General features: G+C 41.1%; 1 protein-coding gene across 1 annotated transcript in view; it reads left to right on the forward strand.

Moving 5' to 3' along the window:
• GAD2 (glutamate decarboxylase 2) overlaps positions 1–12246 on the forward strand; it is a 41800-nt gene extending 29554 nt beyond the window's left edge. Inside the window, exons 12-16 of the mRNA XM_052804565.1 lie at positions 3170–3248; positions 4965–5114; positions 6902–7009; positions 8784–8873; positions 9567–12246. Of these exons, the coding sequence (XP_052660525.1) occupies positions 3170–3248; positions 4965–5114; positions 6902–7009; positions 8784–8873; positions 9567–9740 (601 nt within the window). The 3' untranslated portion in view covers positions 9741–12246. The remainder of the gene's footprint in view (positions 1–3169; positions 3249–4964; positions 5115–6901; positions 7010–8783; positions 8874–9566) is intronic.
• Positions 12247–13613: the final 1367 nt, after the last annotated feature.

The raw sequence follows: 13613 nt of genomic DNA on the forward strand, positions 1-13613 counted from the left end.
TTGTGACCCACAAATGAGTGGGAGCTCAGGGAGTATTTAGAGAAAGTTCATATATGCTTGCCCTATTTTGTATTCTTCCCAGGCACCTGTTTAGGCCACTTGCTAGAGGCAGTATACTGGACTAGATAGAGTCACTCTCACATTTGTGTATTTTCTGAAGCTTGTGCTGTTTGAGAGTAAATTATTACTCCCTTCCGCCTTTTTTATCTCTGAATCAAATTGCTGTTCCTTGCTAATTAAAATTAGAAACAACTTCCTCATCCTGTTGATGAAGATGAGGAGGATACCTTGATGATTCAGTTCCTTTCTCATATATCATGCAAAATTTGGAAAGCAGGCAATGGTTCTATGAATTAGATTTTGTTACGTTAAGACTGCCTCCAGCACTCCAAACTTACATGTTGTGCATTAAAGGGACATATGTCCAAATACCCCAGCAAGTTATAAAAATCTACCCAGTTTCCTGTGAGGACAGAGTATGAAAAAAAGTGTTTGCCTCTTAAATTGCTGTCCAAATTCTGCTGGAATGAGAAGTTCAAGTTGAATCTATATTGGAGAATTTTCCAAATACACTTTAGATCCAGAACTCCCCTGGATTTTATCTAGTGCTTTGATAAGCACCATCTCCATATGTTTGGCAATGAATTAATGAAATTTGTCATTTCCAGTGCTGTTCCTCTGCTTGATGGACACAGCGGCTCATTTCAGTTTGTCCAGGTCTCAAATGTGGGTACCTTTAGAGCCCCAACTTTTATCGACATTCCTGTTTTGTGGTAGATATTACAGCACAACCCAGTCATTACAGGTCTGGATAGAAGAGAACTGGAGCTGGTACTCATGTTTGATAGGGAGGAAGGGTACAAGGAGGGAGCATTAAATGGAGCACTCTGTGTTCTGAGTACTCACATCCTTCTGGTAACAGGCAGTCCAGCAAAAGTACTCCTGTCAAAGGCAGGAGGAGTTGCAGGACCATCCTTACCATGCCCTCCAGTCCCCACATGGCAGATTTCAAGCTGCTGCAATGCACCGTGAGGGAAGCATGTCCCCTGGTGTCTGGAGCAGATAGGTCTGGCCACCATCAGGAGTTTCAGTCTGGTGTCTGTGTCCCAGAGGCTTGGGTAGGGAGTGACAGCTACATGAGAAAAGCATGTTTGCAGCTGAATGAGCGCTCCCATACAGGGTCTGGACATCCTTCCCGGGGCTGTGGCTGGTCGGTGAATGCACCTCAGTCTGTTTTTAATGATGGCTGAGGACCAAATTCTGCCAGTCTTGAAACTCTCCTGTAACCCATTTGAAAACTCTAAAGGAATAATTTTCCTCTTTCTTTTTTCTATCATCTGTGACCCACAGCCAAAAAAATCACATAGGTGCTTGGTGCTCAGTTATTTGGGCAAACATGAGGTGCTTTAAAAAACCATCTGTGGATCCATGTAGCTTTTTTACTTCACTGTTTGTCTCAGTCAGCAATTTCTTCAAGCACATACTGATGACTGAAGCCCAGAATAACTGATAACAAATGAAAAATGGTGGATTTTTATTTTACGTAATGCATTTTTCTGTGTGCAATTGGGATATAATTGGGGAAATAAATGACCTTAGGGTAAATTAAATGTTTTAGGCAGATAATTAACATCTGGCTGTTGTCAGTAAATAATCCTTTTGCTTAAGAAAACCCATACCACTGCTGTTACCTAGAAGTCTCAAAGAATTCCTGCCTGATTCTGCATAGGCACAGGTAAAAATTTAAAAGTGTCATATCAAAGGAAATTCATAGACCTGAATGCATGTTCAGAATCGTTAGCTTTGGTGTTGTAATCAGATGACTGACTCTGAGCTGATTAAAAGCTGCCAAATACTTGAAAAGCCAAGCCAAGTGGCCAGATGTTGCCTGTGGAAGACTGTTCCCTACAGATTTTGCATCAGGCACTTGCACAGTCCCATTTAAATAGCAAAGAAGAAGGCACAGAAGTGCTGCCCCATGTCCATGTGAATTTTGGAGTTGCTTGCTTTGAAGGAGTGGAAGCAATTTGGCAGGAAATGATAAGGACATGCATAAACCTATAGCACTGTGTCCCAGTCCTACAAAGGAAAATACTGCCAGATTCTAATATGCCCACCTCTGTTCACATAAATGTTACCTGCAAGTGTGTCCTGGGTCCTTTAAGTTGTTACATGCCCTAGTTGACTGATTTATACGAATTTCTACCGTCAAAATTCAAATCACTGCACTACGTGAAATCCTGTGCACTATGCATCCTTGACAGCCTGCCAAATAGGATGCAAATGTATACATCTATCAGCTAATCATCATATGTAATAATAGTAATTAAAAAATAGCCAGTCAAGCATAACACAATATTAAAATAAACAACTGGACAATCTTCCATTCAGCCCTTGCCACAGTCCCAAATGCCTCTTCTCTAGGCTGTATTGCAACAGCACCCTGTTTGTTCACAAGATCTAGGCTGACAGCTATTTTTGCAATCAGTGTGTCCTGAAGGGAGGCAGGATCAGACTCCTTTGTGGAAGGGTGGATCAGTTTTATCTTTATTACTGTAGTAATTTTGGATCCAGTCCTCCAGTTGTGTGAATTACCATAGCCAAGCCAAAATTAAGGAGCTGTGAAAATTTACCATCAGCAAACCAATAAGAAAAATTACTTTGGGCCAGTTTTTCCAAGTTACTCAGAGACTTAGAGGTACTCAGAAGTATTTAAAGGAATTTTAAAACAAGCCTGTGTGAGCTACTTACAAAAATCTTGCTGAAACTGAAATCAATGGGTGGGCATCTGCTAGTTTGCCAGCTTCTTTAATCAGCTGTGTGACTTTAGAAAGTTCATTGGTCAAGTGGGTGTTTTTAGGAAGTTTGCCCTAGGTTTATAAAGTATAGATGACTCCTCCGAATGTTTAATACTGATTAAGTTTAGTGGATAGAGCAATTATCCTGTGGTAAATTGCCAGGACTGTCATCCAAAACCCAACTAGAGTGGATTATGTCCCTTATGAAGGCATTGCTTTCCTAATGTCAGCCATGATTATTTTCAGCTTTGCTTGCTCAGAAAAAGGTGTACATTGCTACATGTTCATTATTATTCTAATCATTTCTAAATGTCTCCATGGTTTCACCACCGTAGTACAATGTCTGAGTTTCATGTGGTTTGCTGTTCCAGGGCCAATTCAGTGACCTGGAACCCTCACAAAATGATGGGCGTCCCGCTGCAGTGTTCAGCACTGCTAGTAAGAGAAGAGGTATGTCCCAATATACTTGCTTCTCTGATCCTTTCTGACATTTAGCTTCTGAAAATCCTGGATGTTTTCTTCATAACTGTGTCATAGGTAATACTTGCTGATGTGATGAGGATTATAAAAGAAAATGAGAACTAGACCTGAAGTTACGTGCTCAGGCTATGACTGCAAAGGGAATTAAAGCAGCTGGCTAGCAGAAATGATAGATCCAGTCAATGGCAATATCTTTACAGAGTTTTGTGGCTTTCCATTCAAAATGTCCATAGTTAAGTTGTGGGTGCATAGCTGTGTAACCTCACTAGTTGCTGTGTAGTATAAAATGTAACTGTAGGCAAACTCTAGTCCTCTTGGGATGAGTGGTATGGTATACATGCAGCACAACATTTGGTCCAGAATCTAGGCTTCGTTACACTTTCTAGACTTTTATGATAGATATTTCCACGCAGTTCCGATCCATATATCCACTTTGGGGCATATGGAAGTAAAAAAGGAATGCTAAGTTCACTTGGAATAGAAAGTAGACATTTCATTTAGTACTAGAATTTGAATTACCCTTCAAGCCTGTAATTTTCATATAACCATCAGTTACTGGGACAGCTGCTATACAACCACCACTTACTAGACCAGCTATCAAAAAGCTGGTTGCTGTTTTGCTAACAGCTGTACAACAGATTATATACAAAGTGATTGCACTTAAGAAGAGAGAAGCTGGCTTTTATTTGCCCTCTGGGTCAGTTCCCCGAGACAAATCCTGCCTGGCTGAAGTCAGTACCATCCTTGACCTCTAGTGAGAACAGATGGCTCAGATTAGGAGAAAATCATTTCTTTTTCCCTCTCATTTTACTATCTCAGTTTTGAGTTACACATAAAGATTAGACTTGATGATAAACAGCCAAGTTTTGATTCTTCTTGGACTGGAAATTGCAGTTTTAGGCAACAGCCCTAAGGTGTACCTTAAACTTGGTTGAGGACTTAACTAGAGCCAGAACATGACTCTCTGCATTTCACTTAAAAAGTTAGAAAGGAAACCTCATGCTTTCATGAGCCAGGTTTCTTCACCTTGTTGGCTTCTGGCCCTCCCACAAAGCTGCCTCTCAGAATGGTATCTTGCAACCCAGAAATAGCTCTAGCTGGCTGTTTAAAGGCCATATGCTCTTCTGTCTGTTCAAAGCTTTCTATACCGCTTAAGCATCCAGTCTGCAGCTGAGGGCTTTGCAGAAAACAACTGTGCCTACAAAGAAAGAAAACAATGAAAATCAGGATTTTAGAGACCAAAGCAATTAGAAAAGTAGTGTGATATTGTTTGGATTAGTCACCAAATTGGCTTGGTCTGACTCAACCAGAAAAGATGCTTTCCAAGGAAAGGAGGAAAAGGAACCAAAACAAAGAAGAAAAAGCAAGATCCAAAAATGAACTTACGCATAATGATGCTAGGAAGCACAATGTCCAGCTTTTTTTTTTAAAAAATGCCTTAGCTCTGGGAAGGGATTACACATCCCTGGATAAGGTACCAAGGTGTCCTGGGCACTGAACGGGATATGAAAATCTTAGTGCACTGAGCAACTAAGTCTGGTGTTATCCTTTTTTTTGATCTTCCTTTTGCACTTGGACACATATTCTACTGAATTTGGGTGTTTGTAATTTCTCACCCAAAGCAACCCTCAAAACAGTAGTCACATCTGTGCCAACTTCACTTTTTTGTGTCTTTGTTTCTATAAGGGATTGATGCAGAGTTGCAATCAAATGCATGCTTCCTACCTCTTTCAACAAGACAAGCACTACGACCTGTCTTACGACACGGGAGACAAGGCTTTGCAATGTGGACGGCATGTTGATGTCTTCAAGTTATGGCTGATGTGGAGGGCAAAGGTAGGACTGCTTGCAGTATCTTTGTTTGCATTAAAATAATGCACACCAGATACAGGGTTTTTTTCTGTAATCATCATTTTAGAAAATGTCTGACCTGAATTTCCCATATATAACATGAAAGAAAGAACATTATTATTTTCTGTGTTTTTATACTTTTAACAATTTAGTTTCAAAGCAGCACACATGATTTTGAAACTTGAACTCCATGGCTTTGCATAGCATTTACTTTGTGTAGCTGTAGGAGTCTAACAGCATAAATCATACACCTAGGAATGTTGTTAACAAAGATTTCTGGAAATAAAAAGATGTTTTAATGATATTCAGAAATTAAACATGGCAAATAAAGACTGGAATACCTCATTTCATTGCATGCAGTAGATACGAAGTCGTCTTTTGAAGGAGTAGAGGAAAACTCATCAAAATCTGTTCTCTGGGAAATCTGAAAACACCAGCTCTAATGATTAATTCATCTATATTTGTAGAATGTTGCTAAATAAGTTCTTCTGTATACTTATCCAATCTATTATGTCAAGTTGCTTCAGGTTTCTTCAGAGATGACATCACTGTTTTCATTTCCAGAAAACCTTAAAGATCCTCATGTGCTTCATTAAGACTGAAAACAATTCTGAGACAGACATCAAATGTAGCTGGAGGTGTGGGAGTCTGTAAAGAAAGATGCAAGTCTCTGTGGTCACAATAACTGTTGTGCTAACTGGGGTCTCCAGAGGGGCAGGCAGTTTTAGCCACATGTCTTTCTTTTACTCCAAGCCTTTCTCCTGGGGCTGTGCTAGCTCTACCCTGTTCTGCAATGTCTATATACAGAGGGATAATGCCGCGGGCTTTTAAGTCAGTTCTGCACTGCCAAAACAGATTTAGCAGGGACATGCATCCATTACTCAGAGACCTCTCGTCTTCTAAACCCCATTTTTCCAACATGCCTTCTACTGCTTTTTCTCTTCTCACACCGCGCTTGTAATATTAATGTTACAGAATAGGATGTGTGTTTCTTAAACAGTTTATCTATTCCAGCTGTTTAGTCCCCTTCTTCCCTCATAAAGCTGGATCCTTTGTTTGTGGCATCACAGCTGGTGATTGCAGGAACAATTATGATGTCACAGAGATTGTGACTTCTGCCAGAGAAGAAAAAGCAGGATTTGCTGCAGCTCTTAAAAAACACAGCTTCTGAGTTTATATGGTGTCTATTACAAAAGAAGAGAGAAAAACACTGCAGAGGCAGGGCAGTATCTAAACAAAATGTACATTTTCACAGGCATCAGGCCGGGCTCTAAAAGTGTATCTGCCCATTCTGTGTTTAATTAAAAAAGAAAAATTATTCTTGGAAAAGCCCCCAGCACATCACCCTGGAAGATCAAAATCCCCTATTCTGAAAATAGCAGGAGGCTCTCCATGTCTGGAACTCAGCACCTTCTAGAGACCCTCCTTTGTGCCAGTCCAGCCTGTCCAAAACCATGCTCAGCCTCTCTGCAAAATCTACCGAGGGCACACTTCATTGGAGATGTTAGCAATATTTTGCTGAAAACCAAGCTAGTACCCGGTGCTTATTTTGCAGAGGTGGCTATAGGGAGGTCAGTGGCAAGAGCTAGAGACAAATGAGCTCTGCTTAGCAAAGTGTCCTTCATCTCATAGAATCAGATCCTTGATCTGTCCCACAGAGACTTCTGAGAGGTGACTTGTGCTGATGCTTTGGCAAGTGCTGCATGGTCCTTTTGCTCTTCCGGTTCACAGAACAGATAGTCACATAACTTTTTTCCTCCCTCTCTCTAAAGGGAACCACAGGATTTGAAGCACAAATTGATAAGTGCTTGGAACTTGCAGAATACCTGTACAATAAAATAAAGAACAGAGAAGGGTATGAAATGGTGTTTGATGGAAAGGTATGTATTGCAACTTCTTTTTCACAGTTGGTCAACAGCACTTGCCTTAGTCATCTATTGGGATACTACCAACAGGTCAAACTAAACAGCACGTGACAGAAAGCAGTGTCCCATGTAACAAAACCTGTTGTGCCACTATCTCTCTTCCTCATGGGATCCAGGGACAAGGGAGATGAGGCAGCTGTGCCGAAGTTTCCAGTTTGCTCAGTTTCACCCCGCTGAAACTAAACACTGGCATCTTGGGCTAACGCAGCACACACACAGTTAGAACCAGCTCTTAAGCAATAAAAACTAGTTGCAGTTTCCTAATAGCAGCGTCTGCTACAAGTGGGCATTACAGTGCCCTGCACAACTCTGAAAGGACAGTTGTGCAAAGCGCTTTTATCAGCATTCTCAGGTGGGCAGTCACAGGGGACCGGCAGGGACCTGGGGTGAGCAGGAGGGACCATCTGCACTTGCAGTCCCTGCTGCCATGGGGTGCAGCACAGCGGGGCAGGGGCTAGCGTTTCATGGGAGCCCAGCTGGCTCACGTGGCAGAAGTGACACCACCATGTGGGGTGCAAATATCTCTAGGCATGTTGTTTCTGTGGAGGGAGTCCAGCTGAGACGGGACCCCTGGCTGCCAGATGCTCAGCTGGAGCACATTGCCCAGGGCAAGGTAGTGCAGCCCGGATTGCGTGGCTGTACCTCTTAACTGCACACAGAGTGTCCGGTGTTTGGCCATCTCTCTGTGGGCAAACCTCTCCAGCTGTGATGGCTGGGGACAGGCCTGGTAGAGACCTCTGTTACAAAGTTAACTGGTGTTTTGCCTGTAAAAGAGAAAAAAAAGATGTCATTTTAGCTTTTTCTGCTCCTATTTGTGATGGCTTTTGCTCTCTGTACTTGCCCTGGAAGGTTTTGTCTCTCAGAATGTTGCTCCCTGGTAGCGATCACTTAGCGCATGCCTAAGTGCTCTGCAGCACAAGGATAAACGTCACTATGTTTCTTCAAACAGAGATCATAGGCTCATACCCACGTGCCACTGTGTTATTTATTTCCCCCGCCTCACACATAGTCACTGAATTTGGTCCACTGGGTCTGATGATGAGTAAAGGAACTGGCAGCAGGAGTTGCTGTAACTCACACATATAGCATCCAGCAAAGAGGAACATAGCAAGGCAGGCAACTGTTGGGAGATTGCAAAAATACACAAAATGTCAACTAGTTCTTACTTTATGCTTCTCTACTTGGTGCTCCCATGTAAGTTAAACTAGCTAAGACGCTGTGGTGCATGCGTATTAATACAGCAGCTAGCTGAATCAAACGGAGAAGTAATAAATTTCATTAAATGTAAGAAAATCTTAAGACTGTCTCATGTACCACCTGTGACTCCTGTTTACAGAACGAGATTCTATATTACTCTGTCATGTAATAAAAGTAAATGACACGGTCCTCACCTCTGAATTATCCGTAATAGACTCTTGTCTTAGCCACGTGATCCCTTCAGCATCTGGAGGGGACAGCACCTACAAAATCTAGATGCCTCTCAGTAGGGCATAAATATATTTGCACAGCTGGATGATGTGTTTCCGCATCTGACACCCTGGGAATAAATTGCCTAAAATTATCTTTTCTGCATTAATAATGATGATGACTCTCAGTGGACCACAATAATGCAAACCATTAACTGTTGTCACAACATGATGTATGAGAGGGAGGGAAGGCATGAACTTAATTGCAATTGAGATATTATGAGCATTTCTTACAGTGTAAACCATTATTATTCTGTGTTTAGCCTCAGCACACAAACGTCTGCTTCTGGTATATACCTCCCAGCTTGCGCAGTATGGAAGACAATGAAGAAAGAATGAGCCGCCTTATGAAGGTAAGCAGCGTCCTCCAGGACATCATGCAGAGAACAGTGAAACCCTTGCAGGCAGGCAATCGCCAAAATGATCTCACAGGGCAAGGTCACCTCGTGATATTCTGGCAAATGACACCTCTGTGGTCATTTTACTGCAGGTTGGTCTGGTACCACCTTACTCTGGTCTCCAAGTTTGGTACTCCCTGGGATTGCCACGTCTCTAGAGCACTTACTTGTTCTGTGTATATTTACTCAAGTTACTGTGAACTGCAATCACTAAACCCAGCATGTGCAACAAAAGCTCAATAAAACCATGGCACTCTGGCATATGAAAAGAAGATGGAAAATGATTGTAAGAGTATGTTTTGGGCACTACAAAAAACAGCTACTGTGTCCCTGTCAGCAGTGTTGAGAAAGTAGGGGGCAAATTCCCCAGTGATTTTAAAAGCAGGACAAAGAAACAGGACAAACCTAGTGTCTTTCAGTGAGACATTTGTTCCTTAATGGAGGTTAGCATTTTTATCAATGTTGGATGTAATTTCATTTTAACTGCTTCTTGTAGCTCTTCATCTTTTTTAAAAAAAGAAAACTTACTCTGTGTTTTGTTATTATTATAACAATAAAGATGATGGTAATAATGGAAATAGTTAAAATAATTATAATAATTATAATAATAATAATCACCATCATCCCCTGCTTTTTGTTACGCTGCAGGTGGCACCAGTGATAAAAGCCAGGATGATGGAGTATGGCACGACCATGGTGAGCTATCAGCCCCTGGGAGACAAAGTGAACTTCTTCCGGATGGTCATCTCAAACCCCGCAGCAACTCACCAAGACATTGATTTCCTGATTGATGAAATAGAACGCCTGGGACAAGATTTATAATAATTGGGTGTGAAAGTCTGTTCCTGGACCTCTAAGTAGACAATTAAGTTGTCACAAACTGTGCGAATGTATTTGTAGTTTGTTCCAAAGTAAATCTATTTCTATATTGTGGCGTTGGAGTAGAGTACAGTTTAAAATCAAGAAACATGGCTCCTTTAAAGTCCTTTCCTGAGTTTTAGAATGCCTCCTTAATAATTAGCTGCACAAAAAGCTGCATTGAACCAAATAAAGAAGAACAGAAGATACTTAAAATTTTATCCCCAATTCTAACACGCAGACTACTTTAAATTAAAAGCAATCGGACTGAATGATGCCAAATTTGCCCAAAATGATGACAAACTGAAATTGGGGGAAGTGGTAGGGGGCGGTGAGAAGCAGAGTACACAAGCTCTATGTTTAAAAGTGAAAGTATTTTGCCTTTTTCGTAGTATTAGAACAGAATTTCTAATTTACCTATAGTAACATTTCAAATGTATTTAAATAGGTATAGTTTTACAAAAGGAAATATATATATATAAAAAAATCCTATTTTGTAAACTATCTATTTTTATTTTATATGGGTTATAAAACTGCAAGGACAGAAGCTGAAAATTAACTAGGATTCTTTTTCTTTTGATGGAGGTGCCTCAAATATTTATTACTGCTTATTTTAAAATACAAGCCCACATACCACATTCTTAAGAGGTACCAATACCTCATTTCTCCATGTCATATGGATTGTACATCTCCAGGGTTGATTACTGAAAAACCTCAAGAGTACTGCAGCTCTTAAAACCACTTAATAAGTTCAATTACAGTACAACAATAGGATGCTATTATTCCTAATTATGTTTTCCACTTGGCCTAACTAAGCAGACGCACAATCAATATACAGTGCTAACCAAGACTGAAATAAGGTTGTATTTGGATGGTTTCTGTGTTCTGTGGTAAAAAAGCCTATCCAAAAATAAGTCACATGTCTGAATAAACGCTTATCTCATAACCATTTCTGCTATGAGCAGTCCAAAATTAAAATTGACTGAAATTCTTACTAAAGAAATAGCATGAAACCTCACAACTACATGAAGAGGGTAAGGACTTCTTACAGATGTACAGGTCTGCAAGACAAGGCCTAAATTAAGTGTGACTGTAATCTGAGTGACAGGGATGGGGTCTGAGTAACAAACTGTTTTGTCAAAGGTTTTCCTGGTGCTGGACTCCATCCTTGTCTGCAACGGCTTTTGAAATGGCAGAAAAAATTGAGATAAGGCTACATCTGCCTAAAACAGCCCACACGGATCCTCACAGACTTTTTAGAAACCATGGGCACAGCTCTTGCAGAATTCAGTGCTGCATCATTCCTTAACATTAGAGGTGACTATGGCATGGAAACTGAAATTTATCCTCTTTCCCCCCCAACGTCTGGAAGTGTTGGTAAGAGTTCTGCGGCTCGGGCCTGTCTACTTATAACCCTACTAAAGTTTTGGTTTTAACTTTGCCTAAACGGCCAACTTTTGTTTGTGAAGCAATATTGTTTTGCTGTCTCTAAAATACTTGAAGAGAAAAAAAAAAGAAGTGCAATGTGGTTTTAATTTCATCTAAAATAGATAAATGGAGTATTGATTCAATGTAATATCATGAGGACATGAAGTAAGAGGAAATAAATTGTGTCTGTAATTGTGTTGCCTTTATTATATTGATAGTACTGTTTTGTCACCTCAGATTGAGGCTGTGCACTTTAGATTTAAACTGTACAATGTTGCAAATCAACATGTGTTGCTCTATAAGCTTGTACAATATATTATTGATATGTCATTATTTGTGTGGTAGTAGTATTGACTCTTGATATTGTAAGAACTGCATTCACGCCAGTCCCTCTACTATATCTTTGCTTGGTATTAACCTCTGTCCTCGTCAGCTTTTGGGCAGACCTCTCACCTCACTTGGGTGGACTTCCATTGCTACCTGTGATGTATAGTACTGTAAGTCAAGCTATAGAGCCGATACCAATTCTATCAGGAAGGACTTCAATGTGACCTTTGCTAAACGTGTCAAAATCAGCAGACTAATCACTGAAATACTGAGTAGAGCAGCAAATTATATTCTTTTTCTTGCTGGGAAAAAGGCAAGCAAAGAGCTTAAGGAAGTAAAAATAGTACAGGGACAACGATGAAGGTGATCAGTAGCCTGGTTACATCTTGCATGTGCAATTCCATTTTAAAGTGCTAAGTGCAAACAACGTATTTATTAGCTGTATATGCCAAGCCAAGATTTACATTCAGTGTTCCAGGAGAACCAGCATTTTTTTTCCACGTTACTGTACTTATTGCAGCCAGGAAAGAGCGGCATAGCAATCTGTTCTTGTGTTTGACCAAAGTATCTTATCTGTGGTGTTGATCTAAATCCAAATAAAAGTGAAAAATGTGACTTTGGGTCTTTTCATTAGCAGCACTGATGGGCACTCTGAGCATTTCTCACTTGAGCCATTTCAGAGCAAGGCCCCAATAAAGAGAATGTTTAATTGTAACTTTCTATGTCTCCTGCTGGATTTTTTTTTATTAGAAGATGCATTCTGTTAATTATTGTAACATTAAAAAAAAATTCCATCACCAGACCCTTTTTGAGGTGATACTCAGCACCAGCATATAGGTGTAAATCTGCCATCTGGTATTCCTTTACATTATCTTTACAAGACAGATTAGTTGCTTTATTCTCCTTAGACAGGCTCAACAATTTTATATGTTTTGTTTTGTCTTTTTATTCCACGAGCACTTATCCCCAAATTAACCATAGACTCTAATAAGCCTGTGGCACAGCAGTGAAAGCAGTCAGGGCACTTTCCAGGATGACACAGACTATACAATGGCAACAATTTAAAAGGGCCATGAAGTAAAAAAGACAACTTGATACAAACATTAAGATTTTAATCCCCATGTCTCCCCTGGCCCAGGGCCTCATTCCTCCAAAATCTGCCACCTGTCTGCTCTATTTTCCTTCTACCCTCTGAAGTGCTGCCCAGCGTGATGCCAGCAGCAGAGAAAGAAAACAAAACGATGCCACGACAGCAGCAGCAGTCAGAAAGCTTATGCCTGAAATGAGATTTTCTGTATCATTTCTTTAAGTCTGCAGCAGAATTTGAGATGACTGCCTATGCCGAGTACCTGCACAAACCCCAGATAGGAGCTCTTTAAGGAAGTACAGAGAGGGAGGAGATGTGGGGATAAGATACTATCCTTATCCTGATAAAGCTCTTTGGCACTGGGAGAGGGAGCACTGGTTTAGTATTGAGTACTGCCCCCGTGGGAGTGCATGAAGCTTGGGCTTTGCTGTAAATCTGTTGACTCAGAGCTGCTTGGAATCTCCCTGAGATATGGGCCTGGAACGGTTTTGCCCAGCGAAGTTGAGCACAGAGTCCTGGTTGTGCTCAAGGAAGGCAAAGCAAAATTGCCAAGCAAGAGGGAGCCCAAGTGCCTGCTCTTTACAAAGGCTGGTTCCTTTGGCATTCTCCTAGTAGAAAAAAAGCTCTGGTTTGCTATTTCTCTGCTCCTTACCACAAAACCCCCAAAAGAGCACCCTGCACAGGGAGAAGAATCATGGACCTAGAAGAGGAGATGACCTAATTTGTTGCAGCAGCATACCGGTGTGGTGATCTCACATCTGCGGCTGGCGGGTTCCCGTGCTGCTCTACAGTCCCGTAAAGCTCCCAGGAGCCGTTGCCCCCATGGGACACTCTGCCTCCCCCCACCTCCCACTGTGCTACTTCTGCCTCTCCACACCAGTGCCGTGCTCCACCTTTTCATCCTTCTCTTCCCTCTTGCCCCTTTCCCACAACGTGTATGAATGTGAGCATCTTAACCATCTTCATAACTTGACAGGACCTTTTTTTTTTTTTTT

The sequence above is a fragment of the Harpia harpyja genome, chromosome 1 (assembly GCF_026419915.1).
Source record: "Harpia harpyja isolate bHarHar1 chromosome 1, bHarHar1 primary haplotype, whole genome shotgun sequence".
Taxonomy (NCBI): Eukaryota; Metazoa; Chordata; class Aves; order Accipitriformes; family Accipitridae; genus Harpia; species Harpia harpyja.